The sequence below is a fragment of the Lygodium microphyllum genome, chromosome 14 (assembly GCF_053477565.2).
Source record: "Lygodium microphyllum isolate KBCC chromosome 14, Lygodium_microphyllum_v1.1.10, whole genome shotgun sequence".
NCBI classification, from domain to species: Eukaryota; Viridiplantae; Streptophyta; class Polypodiopsida; order Schizaeales; family Lygodiaceae; genus Lygodium; species Lygodium microphyllum.
In genome coordinates this window covers 144,831,174-144,844,549 of record NC_141148.1, presented here as the reverse complement: position 1 = coordinate 144,844,549, position 13,376 = coordinate 144,831,174, and the positions used below count along the sequence as shown (strand labels likewise).

Here is a 13,376-nt window from a genome sequence, read left to right as displayed (position 1 = left end):
TTACAGTGATAGAATTTTTTGCAGTGTTCTGTAATGACGTCTGATTCTCTTTCACAGATTGTCACTGAAAAGCTTGACAAAAACAACTTCCAAGCATGGAAGTTTAGAATGACGAATTTTCTTATGGGAAAATGATATTGGAAATTTGTTGCAGGAAATGAAGAAGAACCAGTTCTTCCTGATGTTTCCAATCAACAGCAAATGCAGGCATTTAAAGGATGGCATGAGAGAGCCAGAAAAGTTATGTACTAGCTATCTATCAGTATTTCAGACTCTATGATTGTGCATATTCAGGATGCAAGTACGCCAAAGGAGGCATGGGATACTTTGTCAAAAATGTATAGCACAAATACGCAAGCTAGGAAAATGCAGCTTAAGCAAGAGTTGCACAATGTGCAAAGAGAAAGTATGAGCATCAATGACTACCACATGAAGGTGAAGAAGATTGCAGATGCACTTGCTTCCATTGGGTCGCTAGTGGAAGATGATGATTTAGTTTCTGTGACCTTGAATAGTCTAGGAAAGGATTATGCACAGTTCCGAACATCCATTTCCATCCGTGAAAGATTTTCTGATTTTGAGGAGTTGATTGCTCTTCTAATTTCTGAGGAGCAGAGAAATGGTGGTGCATCTTCTTCAGGAGGAACTTCAAAAGAAACTGTCTTCTACTCAAATGCTAGAAGAGATAGAGGCAGAGGTAGAGGAGGCCGATCTGGAGGCCGTGGTAGAAATCAGAATATGCAACAAACTCAAGAAAACCAGTCCTATGGAGGAGGACGTGGTAACTCTAGAGGCAGGGGGAGCCAAAGAGGTCGTGGTGGATGGCAAAGAGGCCAAAATGCAAACAGCAATGTTGAATGCTACTACTGTGGTAAAATGGGTAATATGGCTAAAGACTGCTATAAAAAGCAGAATGACATCATGAATGGAAAATTGCAACAAGGGAATTATGCATCTTCTAGTAGACAGGGTGATGACAGAAATGAGCATTTGTTTATGGTGCAACACATGAACAATTCTGTGACAAGTGCAGAAGAAAGCAACGAAGTGTGGTATGTTGACTCAGGCGCATCAAACCACATAACAGGTCATGCAGAATGGATGCAGGATGCAAGGAAAATGAAAAAACCAGGATTTGTGGAGACCGGTGATGATACTGCACATCCTATTGTGCAGATTGGAAAAATTCCTTTGTCTATGCAGAATGGGAAAAAGAAATACCTGTCAGATGTATTTCATGTCCCGAATATTACCAAGAATCTAGTTTCTGTTAGTCAAATGGTTGAGCAGGGCTTGCAGGTCAGATTTAATCCTCATGGATGCTTTGTTGAGGATATGAAAAATAAAGGTCGCTTGATAGCAAAAGGAAAGAAGAAGGGCAGAATGTTTACGTTGGATGCAGACATGCCTGAATTGAGTGCATCAATGTTTGCACATGGGACCGGTGTAGTTGCACATATTGATATCTGGCATAAACGCATTGGTCATGTTAATGTATAGCGACTTAAATCAATGCAGGCCCAAAATATTGTTGCAGAATTACCTAAATTCAAGGTTGCAGAAATGCATAAGGTATGTGAAGTCTGTCAATTTGGAAAACAGGCAAGGAAACCATTTCCTAGACATGTTCAAGAGAGTAAGAAGCCATTGGAATTAATCCACTCTGATGTGTGGACTACTAAAGCTGCATCTATTGGAGGCTGTCATTATTTTGTCACTTTTATTGATGACTATAGCAGAAAAGTTTTGGGTGTATTTTATGAAAAAGAAAAGTGAAGTGTTTGGGCATTTCAAGACTCTTAAAGCTATGGTTGAAAAAGAAACAGGTCTGCAAATAAAATGCCTAAGGTCAGATGGAGGGGGAGAGTACCTCTCAAATGAGTTTGCAAAGTTCTTGCAGGAGCATGGCATAAAGCAGCAATATTCATGTAGTCATACCCCACAGCAAAATGGAATTGCAGAAAGAAAAAACAGGCATATTGGAGAGGTATCTCGTGCCATGCTCAATGAAAAAGACCTGCCAGATTTTTACTGGGTTGAAGCAGTTGCTACAGCAGTCTACATAATGAACAGGACTCCTACTGCAGCAATACATGGGATGACTCGAGAGGAGAGGTATACTGGTAGGAAACCAGATATTTCTCATTTGAAAATTTTCGGTTGCATTGCCTATGTTCATGTGCCAGATAAGTTGAGATCCAAGTTGGATCCAAAAGCTGAGAAGTGCATCTTCATTGGTTACTCTCTGCAACAGAAAGGGTATAGATGCTATAACCCTTCTACTCGTAAGTTTACAGTGAGCAGAGATGTTTTTGATGAGATGAGTAGTTGGTATAAACCAGTAAATGTGATTGATAATGTAGATGCACAAAATGGTAATGCTGCACAGAATTCACAGCAGCAGTCACAAGATATTAGTGGACCTGGAGTGTCCTCTAGCAGTGGTTCATATTCTTCGCCATGGACAAGCAGATTGAGATTAGGAGAATCTTCTCAAAGCAATGCAGATAGTGGTATGCAAGTATCACGAAAAGGAAAAGAGAAGGTAGATCAGCCCATGTTTGATGTGAATGCAGGTCACTCTTATGTGGATGGTGAATCCAGTGGCTCAGAACAGAGCATTGATGATGAGTTGGGTATTCCATCTGTTGTTACACCAGGAATAAGGAAGACCAGGGATGTTTTGAGAGCATCTGAAAGTGAGCCTACTTTGCGCAGGTCTACCAGAGCTAGGTATCTTGTGGATAGGCTGAAATATGATGGATTTACAGCCATTCACTATGCCTATATATCAAAGTGATACAGGAACCAGAATCCACTTCTTTTGAGCAAGCCATGGGAAAAGAAAAATGGAAGAAAGCCATGGATGAAGAAATGGATGCTTTGGAAGCAAATGCTACATGGGAATTGGTACTTTTGCCTAAAGATAAGAATGCAATTGGTTGTAAGTGGGCTTATAAGGTGAAGCATAATGCAGATGGTTCTGTGAACAGATACAAGGCAAGATTAGTAGTCAAGGGGTATGCACAAACATATGGCATTGATTATAAAGAAACATTCAGTCCGGTTGCAAGGATGGCAACCGTAAGAGTAGTCATTGCTATGGCTGCATCAAAGGGATGGTCTTTACATCAGGTGGATGTAAAGAATGCCTTCTTGTATGGTGATTTGAAAGAAGAGGTCTATATAGAGCAACCACCAGGTTATGTGCATACTGTTCATCCTGAGTTTGTTTGCAGGTTGAAGAAAGCCTTGTATGGCTTGAAACAAGCACCTAGAGCATGGTCTGACAAGATAGGACAGTATCTTGTCGCTATTGGCTTTCAGATTTGCAAGGCAGATTTCTCACTTTATGTGAGAAAAACAGAGAAAGGTATTATGTTGCTTGTCATTTATGTTGATGATTTGATTATCACAGGTGATAGTGATGAAGATATCCTTCATGTGAAAATGCTATTGAAGCAGAAGTTTGAGATGAAGGATTTGGGAGAGCTGCGTTATTTCTTGGGCATTGAGGTGATAAGATCACCAAGTGGGATATGGCTCTTGCAGAGGCAGTATGGATTGGACATGTTGTCCAAATATGGATGACAGGCTGTAAGCCTATTTCAGTTCCTTTGGAGCAGAATGTGAAGTTGAGCGCAGATGCAGATGAGCTTCTGGAAGACCCTACTATGTACAGACGCATAGTAGGAAGTTTGATTTATATGACTATTACCAGGCTAGATTTGAGCTATGCTGTTGGATTGGTAAGTCAGTTTATGCAGGCTCCAAGGAACTGCATTTGGATGCGGCTAGACGCATACTCAGGTATGTGAAGTCCACATTGCAGTATGGACTATTTTATGAGACTAGGATTTAGATACAGTTGCATGGATACACTGATGCTGATTGGGCTGGTAGTATTTCTGATAGACGATCTACCAGTGGATATGTGTTCTCTTTTGAAAGTGCTGCAGCCACTTGGAGCAGCAAGAAACAGCCTACAGTTGCCTTGTCGAGTACAGAGGCTGAGTACAGGGGTGAAGCAATGGCTGCATGTGAGGTAGCTTGGTTGCATAAGCTACTTTATGATATGCATCATCCTACAGATGGGCCAGTTGTCATTTATTGTGACAACATGAGTAGTATACACTTGGCAAATAACCCAGTATATCATGCTAGAACAAAGCACATTGAGGTGCATTATTACTATGTGCGGGAGAGGGTTTTACTAGGTCTTATTGATCTAGTTTATGTCAGCACAGAGGATCAGGTAGCTGACATATTCACGAAGGCATTGGGCGCAGAGAAGCTGCGCAAGTTCAGAGACCTGCTTGGTGTGCAGGAATTGGGATTGAGCTCGAGGGGGAGTGTTGAGATATCGAGCTTCACTCGTGATATGTCAGGGTGACCGTTGTGCATTTATGTCACCGACTTGTGAGTTGCAGATGCGGTTGGTACACCGCTCATGAATAATAGCTAGATGACAGCTATCCTTATCTACTCTAGTTCGTGGCTCAGTTAGTATGCCACCTTAGTTAGTTGAGTTTGGTTTGAGACCCATGTATAGGGTTCTTCTATTTCTTTGTATGAGAGTTTTTTTTGGCTTACACAACTAAGAAGAGGAAAACTGTTTTCAGCCTCCACCTGTGTGTGTATTCCCCCATTGTGCAAGCAAGAAAGCTACAAGTGAGACTCCTTCCTTCTCTCCCACAATCTTGACAGTCATGTGGGATCAGATTAATGCCACTGGATCGAGACACAAACTTTATAAATTGCTGCATGCGACTTTCCATTAAAATGTGCACGACATGTACTCTTTCACCACAAAGCTACAATTGGACTTCTTGAGATCAAATAGCGAACAGAGATCCTTCTGACAAATGGGAGGATCCTTCTCAAAGGACTTCAAACATTGCATGCACTCTTCAGGTTCTTGCTTGTCTGTTAGATTGTCTGTACTCCCACAGGACAAGCAGGCTGAAGGAGGCATGGCTAGATATCTTCAGATCAGTCATCATGGCAAGCAGGCTGGAGGAGGTCTAGTTTGATCTTTTCAGATCAGCCATTATGGTAGATAGAAGATCCCTATTGGATTTGGGACCTTTCCATAACCTGGCTTTTGTAACAGGCAAACTGGATGACATTTCCCCATGACCTCCACATCAGTCGACAGTCGTCACAGCAGCTGAAAGAGCCCTTTTGGATTTGGGAGCAGTCCACAACCTGACTACATATAACAGCCTAGCCAAATGGCCTGGTTTGGGATCAAAGCAAAACCTGATTGTGCATATAATGTTCTTCACTATGCAGGTCCACAAATACCTTAGATATCAATCACATGAGACCATTGGTCGATTTGGCAGTGTTTAAGTCCACAATTTCCTTCACCTTCATTGGCCATTGGGAGCAGATGACACTTATGTTACCTACAGCAAGCTCACATCTAAGGATCTCAATCCATGCCTTGGCTACAACTATTGTATACTTCACTCTTGTTGGCAATGAAGCAGCCCGAACTTCATAATCTTGTATAGCTGTGGTGCTATTAGTGATTCAGGAGCGTTACTATAAAAAACGACAATTATGAGTAGAATGAATGGACAGGCTTCTACTGTACCCTTGTGAGGACTACTAGGCCAAAAGGGAAATATTCTTTTTAAGTACTCCTTCCTGAGACCTGTTGGGTTAAGATGGCCAAGGAAGGAATAAGATAGCCCAGGGTCTGGGAAATGTTTTCTTTTGAACTATACATAAGTCCTCCTCACTATGTACTCTTGAAGGGGCTGCTTCTTCTCAGTCAGTTCTGATAAAGCTCTTAGGAAATTTGAAAAACGAATTTTTGGTCCAAGAGAGTTATCCAAATGCTTGCTTATAGTGTTTGATTATGCTTAGATTTCAGAATTTGTCCACTGATCCTGTTAAGCAGCTGCTGATTGCCTCCTCAGTAGGGGTAGGACTTACTTTGAACATGTGAAAGGAGATTAGATAACTTGCTACCATTCATACAACATTTTATCGAGTTTTTCCAAGTAGGAAGGCTAAGAGAAAGAAGTAAAGAACCTAACTCCCTTCGTCATATGTAAACTGATACATATAGGCATCCTCTCAGGCCAGTTTAACAACTGAATACCCAAGGCATACAAGGCTATCAATTTGATTTGTAGTTCAGTTCTCTTCTCAATATTCGATAGACATGCTTGATAGCATTTTAGATTCTCTTGCTCATGAATGGATAGAGTTTGGCTGTAGAAAATGGCATGATGCTCTTGTATTGCATCTTCCAAGGATAATTAACAACACAATTGCTTTTTTTTCACTCAAAATAGTAACTTGCAGCATATCCCATCCTATGAAGCTCTCAATTCTTTGCCAATTCTTCTAGGGTCCTTAATGACGCTTTGAAGCTTGAACGTAAGCAAAAGTCTCAAATATCTTCTGCAATAGGAGCATAATCCCAGGAAAACTGTGTATTATATAGAGATTAGGACAAGCCGCGCCACATCAGTTTTTTCCTTTTTGAAACAACATCTTGGTGGTAGTAGTCACTAGTTCAAAATCCCAACGCATGAAAGAAAAAGAACCAGATGGGTCAACAACTCCCAGACTATTTGCTCAAGGGAGATGTCTAGTACAAGGCTAATAGATTAACTAGTTTGAGAGTCTATAATGTCAAAGGGTATTCTTTAATGTCAAAAGGTGCCAAAATCCCAAGTGTGTATGAAGGCCTCGTGCCTCGTGCTGGTATGCTCTGAATCACTCTATAAAGTAGGGGTGTGCCATTGCTCTATAGCCTCACTGCATTTGTTGTCTAAATATACTAAGAAATGAGACAACCAATGAGCTCCCATGTCACCTTCCCCAATGTTGGCCACATGATGTATCATATGGATGTGCATCAACATGCTCTACCTCTCCCTTTCACAATCATCCGTCTTTGGCTCAAGGATATGAGAGGACCATCACTCTACTACTAAAGGACATGGACATCCTCACTCCTTGCCAAAGCATGCACCATAGGAAAATAAGTGTCGTTGTAGAGGAGATCAGAGAATGCTGCAACTCTCACGTGCAAACCCAATGCTGCTGATCTAACCTAGCCATGCCGTATGAGAAGTTGGCTTCCCTCCTTGACAAGGGGACCATCATCTGAGTTAGTCTGAGGGGTCAAGGGTCAATGTAGCAGTCACATGTCCATCAACCGAACAGAACTAGCCATGCCACCAAAGAACTTGGTGACCCTCTTGCATCAATCACCATTCTATATCGGTTTGAGTGACCAACACTGGAGGAGCATGACACCAACTCATCTATGTAGTGTAGGGATGTGGCCACCAAAGTCACCCGAAACCAGCCACCAAGAAAAGTCAAAGCAACACTTTGGAAACCATCATCCTCCAGAGAAGCATATAAAAGCACCATATTCATTTTGAATCCATGAAGATTGGAAGATAGTCTAAGTAGAAGGTGAAGAACTATAGCCAAGAACCAATATCTAAGTACTAGGTAGTCTCCATGCTTGAAAAGGAAGCCTCAAAAGAATAAGGTTAGGCAGTGATGAGAATCTCAAGCCAATTAGAAAGAACTAGCATAGAGAATAACTGCGATAAGCAAGATAATAATAGAGAATATATATACTTGGGGCACTTGCGGTCAATCAGCCCGAGCAACACAAGAGCTCAACAATCAGCTCATAGTTCAATCAGACAAGCAATCAAAAAGCATAGAGATGGGCACTAAAATGGATCGCATGTAGTGACAGGTCACAATAAGCAACACGTGAGATCCTCTCTTCAGCTAAGAAGGCAAAATGCAAGTGTAAAAATTGCAGATCAGCAACAAAATGCAAGGTTTACCAGCAGCAGGAGCAGTCAGCCCATAACTGCAACTTGCAAGGGTACATCATTGTACTACAGCAGAAAAACATATTGCCTGCTGTAGAAAAGGTTTTGCCCAGCACTTGGACAGGCTTCCCTGTGTGTAGACGAGTGGAGGAGTTGCAAAATGCAGAGATCGCAGACCTGTAGTCTGCATAAACATAGCGGCAAGATTACTAAAACCAAAGTTTCTAGCTAGACAATAAACAGAAGCAAGAAAACACAAAATCATAAACTCTAACACAATGAATAGTGAAGAAGAGCACAAGAACTCAAAAGAGTGGATGATGAACTGGCAATGGAATCCACAATAGAAATCATGAGATGTAATACACAATACCACATAGGGCGACTAATAGTGCCTCATTGCTATTGTAATGCACACAGGATCACATTAATGAACAAAGAACTTTAGTATGGTGAGCAGACTAAGGTATAGGTTTAACAAATTATTGAAGCCCTTACCCTATATTGATCATAAAGCATTTGAGATCTTGAGTATTCCCCCAAAATTGTCCAAAAATGAGAAAAACCAAATGTGAAGTGGAATATGAAGCACATTGCAAATACTTGACCCTATCCGACATCAAGAGAATCATAGCTTTTTGCCAGGGTTGTCTCCCTACGTAGTACGGACTGATCCATATGGTACAATCTATACTGTACGGGTATGGTACGTATCTGTACGATTTAGTACGAAAAATAGGCTCTTTTTGGCCACTCTTCTTCAAGTCTACAACTTTCTTTTTTCTTTCTCCTTTTTTTTTTCTTCTTTCTTTCTTATTTCTTCCCCAAGCCTCTCTCTCTCTCTCAAGCTTCTCACACTCTCTTTTTCTCTCAAGCCTCTCTCTCTCTCTCTCTCTCTCTCTCTCTCTCTCTCTCTCTCTACCCTCTTCCTCTCTCAACCATAGTTGCACTAGTACCACGTATGAAAGGTTTGATATTGTACCATACTTTAGTTACCATATCTTACGTATTAGTACCATAAGGTACCAACTTAATGGATACATCTTTCCCATTCGAAAAGCACTTTGGAACGAGCTAAATGCTCCTTATATTAATATGATTCTCCCACAAGATTAGGTTATTTGAGATTCAAACAATTTCTCTCAACCTTCTCTCTCTTAAGCCCACACTTCTCTTATTTGTGTGATCATGCATGTATGATGTATCTACTCCCATCTATGTAGTTATAAGTTGTAGGTAGCAGTAGCACGTGTAGCATTAGGTTTTGGCATGTTACCCTCAAGTACTCATCTGATGTACTCTAATAGCATTGCTGTTTAGACTTGAAATATCTATTCTATTACCTTTAGTCCAAAATATTCAAGTTATTTTTTTGGTACTAATATCGTACCGTACCTTATAAAATCTTAAGGTATTAGTTAGTATCGTATTTTATCGTACCGTACCGTATCATACCTTTCGTACTTGACAACTATGCTTTTTGCAAAGGTAAACTTACCAACACTAAAGGGAAGGATAAGTGGCCCATCTTTGAGTTGGAAAGAAACCCTAAAGATGAGAGTCAGAAATTAGAATAGTTCATCATATCGCATTATTGAATGAGAAAAACGAATGATATAATGGAATAGGAATACCATTGCTATATTCATTGACACAATGAATACACAAATATATTAGATCACATTGTGGTTAAAGTGGCATTGCCAATTGGTAGATTCCAAGAGATATAACTATTTATACATGATTGAACTTGCAATCCCTACTCAACCATAACAGAAACCAAATTCTTTTGTTTGAAGCTGCTCTTCGGATATGACCACATGCAAGGTGTATGATTGTGTGCACATGTGGGTCATGCTAGCATCAAATTAGAGGTTTCCATTGCATGTTAATTCTCAGATTGTCTGTGGAAGGCTGCTAGCCGACAAGAAAACTGGGGGGAAACAATGCTATAGAGAAAGGAAAGCGGAAAATAAGCTGGGAGGGAATGGTGGGCAACGGGAAGAGGATCAATGGCTGTGGTCAAAGGGCTAGGCAGGGAGGGGTGGAGGTACAGTTGCAGAATGCGTGCAGGTGGAGCTGCAGGCACAACAGGTTGGCCTTTGGTGATAGGGGGTGCAGCAGGTGCAGGTGGACCGGCTGGTGGAGCTGCAGGTGACAGCAAGGGACACATGTTAGGTGACAGGGGGAATCAAAGATGGGTGAAAGGGGAGATCTCTGGCAAAGGAGGTGTGAAGGTAGTGACTGCACAACTTGCGAAGATTTTTGGGAAGTTTGGTGGGATGCCACTATTGATCATAGCTTCAAACGGTTGAAGGAAATGCTTACCTCAGCTCCCATCCTCGTATGCCTTGATTTCTCCAAGATGTTTACCATTCAATGTGATGTGAGTGGCAGGGGTATTAGTGCAGTCTTGCTACAAGAGCTGTCAAAAGATGATGTACGAGCGAGACAGTAGGGTTTGTGGGGAGGAACACAGAGTGAACTCGGCAAACATGGAGAAGAGAAGAGAAGAGAGAAGAAACTCTGATGAATGGAATGATGAAGTTCCGAATCATGGAGTGATTGTGATACAAAGAAACAAGGGTGCTGTAGCACAAGGAAGATGGTGAAGATAGCCACGAACCACGAACCGCAATGTCCTCCTGAAGGGGTGTGAGGGTAGTGGAGAGGCTGGAGAGAAGAGATGACGGACTGAATGAATCAGCCATAGTGAATGAATGAGAGAGTGGCCTATAAATAGGCATAGTCAGTCTAGGATGGTGCCCCTTTTTGGGGCTGCAAACCCTAAACACAAAACGCAGAAATACAAAAATGCAAATTGCGGGTGAAGGGTGAAGGGTTTCTCAACAAGAGCATGGTATGATTGCTTTTGAGAGCCGCAAGCTTGATGACAAGGAGATGCAAATGAATGTATATGACCGGGAGATGTTGGCCATCCTCCATGCTATTAAGAAATGGCACCACTATTTGTATGGAAGCCACTTTCAAGTAAAGAGTGACCATTGAGTCCTCTAGTACTTCTTGGCTCAATCTACTTTAACCCCTAAGCAAAGGAGATGGGTGGCGACATTGCAAAACTATGATTTTGACGTTTTTCACACTTGGGGCAAAGATAATGGTTAATTCACTCTCTCGGGGGCGGGGGGGGGGCGGCACTCATTATGTCCTCAACTATTTTGCACATATTGAATAGATAAGCTGAACTGTATTTTATTTTAGCTGCATGGGAAAATTTTAGTATACTCTCTCCACCCCTACTCCAATGTATGAGACTGAGTTATGCTAAAGGTCAGGGAAGGGCTCATCATGTCCTCAGCTAGATGCACATATTGAATAAATTAGCTGAACTGCATTCCATTTTAGCTGCACAAGCAAAATTTATCATATTCTCTTTTTTGTAATAAAATTTAGCATATTCTGTCTCCACCCGTATTCCAATGTATGAGACTGAGTTATGCTAAGGTTGATCCATAAACTAGATCACATTTATAAGCAGTTTTTTGGTCTGTGTTGTAGGAGCTTCCAAATGAAGAAATCTTCAGGCGGATTCATACGAAACCAGATGATCAAGCCTCTGAGGTGGTTTTTGGTCATTTTGTACTGTAGTGTTCACAAATGCATTTATCACTAGGACTATCTAATATATCTAGAGCAAATACACAGGTCTCGAACAAACACATTTCGTGAACACTGGAGGATGCACCTCAGTAAAAGCTATGTAAGGTTGACAACGGTAATTTTCTGTTGCCATGTCTCTAGCAGCTTGTAGATACTGTAGAACTTTTCCTTTTTCTTGGTTTGCTCAGTAACCTGAATAATGTAATTTGCTTGCTTCGCTAAGAATTTCCTGTACACTTTTACTGTCATGGACCCTTCCAATGTATGTATGATCAACATTTACAACGCTGGTGCCTTTTGCCTCTTAACAAGATTGTGGCTCAATGCTCTTTTAAATTCTTCCAACACTTACAAACAAGGTTTTGTCAGATCATGGAAGCAGACCTGTAAGGCTCGAGAGTTGCAATTTGAACTACCCATCCACTGTTTCACATAAATTTTTAAGTCGATGAAATCTCACCATCATATGCAACTAGCCTGACAGATGCGAATTGGAACAACACAAAGTTGGCCTTTAATGATAAGTATGTTACAGTGGTCTCTTTGGTCTTGCCTTGTTTTTCTCACTGACAAAGACAACATAATTTATAGATATGATGTTACTGGCTGTAACATTTCAGGCATATGTTAAGTGTTGCAAAGGTGCTGATGGATGGCAAAACAGGGGTGGTGTTCAAAGGTGTCCAGAGAGGCCTGGGCTGAGTTGATGCTGCTTCTTTTGACCTCTAGTTTCTCCATTGAGAAACAGATTGCAGATGGAAGAGTGTACCGTTTATTGTGATATGGAATTTTACTAGAGGCTCTTGTTTAAAAAAAGCAAGAACCCTAGTATTGAGAAATGATGTAATTTATGAGAGATTCTTGCAATGGCTCCGGAATAATTTCTCAATTTGGCAAAAATATTTTTGAAATGTGTTTTTGGGGTATTGTTGCTTCAATTGAAACGGGAATTTGATTACAAGGAGTGTATTCTTGATAATCCAGTTATCATACATAATTGCTTTAGAGGAATAGAATCTAAGGCATTGGAAAGTGCACAGGCACATTGGTTGGACTTCACATCTTGAGTACCATTTTGCAAACTTTGAAAAGGACCCTCTATTCTTGAACTTTTGGAATAAAGCTTCTTAAGATCCTCAAAATGCTCTATGGTGGTTAGTTCTTGAACTAACCCTCGTGTGGTGCCAATTACTCATGTACATCCCTAATTTTCTCATTGAAATCTGCTATCATAACATTATGGCCTTTCTTGTAATGATTTGAGCAACATCAATTGTGATTTTGTTGAGTTTTACATGTGCACACTCGGTCACACACACACACACACACACACACACACACACACACACACACACACACACACATTGATGAGCTCACACCAACACAGCCTAGCAAGAATGGGTGAAATAGCCAAGATGAAGGCAACTAGAAAAGAGGGCAAATGGATAGTTTATCGAAATGGTGAGGCCATCATAGAAGAGTTTAAAAAGCCTAAGCATTAGAGTACTTTAGGGTCATTACCTTACATAGTAACACTTTTAGCCGCCTCTGGATTCGTCGAAGCCTTGCTTAGAGAGCATATTTTTTATAGAGTAGGTTTCAAGTTGCTATTGAGAGACGTAGTAGAGGCAAGGTATATGATCATGATGGATTAATAGCTAAGCACTTGATTCTCGCTAAGGTCTTGGTGGTATGATGGATTAGGATTTTTAAACTTTTCTATGATAGTGAAGCCATCATAGAGGAGTTAAGAAGCCTAAGCATTAGAGTACTTTAGGGTCATTGCCTTATATAGTAACAATTTCGGTCTCCTCTCCTAGATTCACCAAAGCCTTCCCTAGAGAGTATGTTTTTTACAAAGAGTAGGGTTCAATATGCTATCGAGAGACGTAGTAGAGGCAAGGCATATGATCATGATGGATTAGTAGC

The 13,376-nt window shown here is 40.9% G+C and overlaps 1 protein-coding gene across 1 annotated transcript in view; it reads left to right on the top strand.

Annotated features, from left to right (window-relative positions):
• The window catches only part of LOC148026200 (uncharacterized), a 119,246-nt gene extending 106,561 nt beyond the window's left edge, over positions 1-12,685 (top strand). The window contains exons 7-10 of the mRNA XM_087693479.1: positions 11,346-11,408; positions 11,493-11,562; positions 11,817-11,971; positions 12,068-12,685. Coding sequence (XP_087549605.1) covers positions 11,346-11,408; positions 11,493-11,516 — 87 coding nt within the window. The 3' untranslated portion in view covers positions 11,517-11,562; positions 11,817-11,971; positions 12,068-12,685. The remainder of the gene's footprint in view (positions 1-11,345; positions 11,409-11,492; positions 11,563-11,816; positions 11,972-12,067) is intronic.
• The last annotated feature ends 691 nt before the right edge of the window (positions 12,686-13,376 follow it).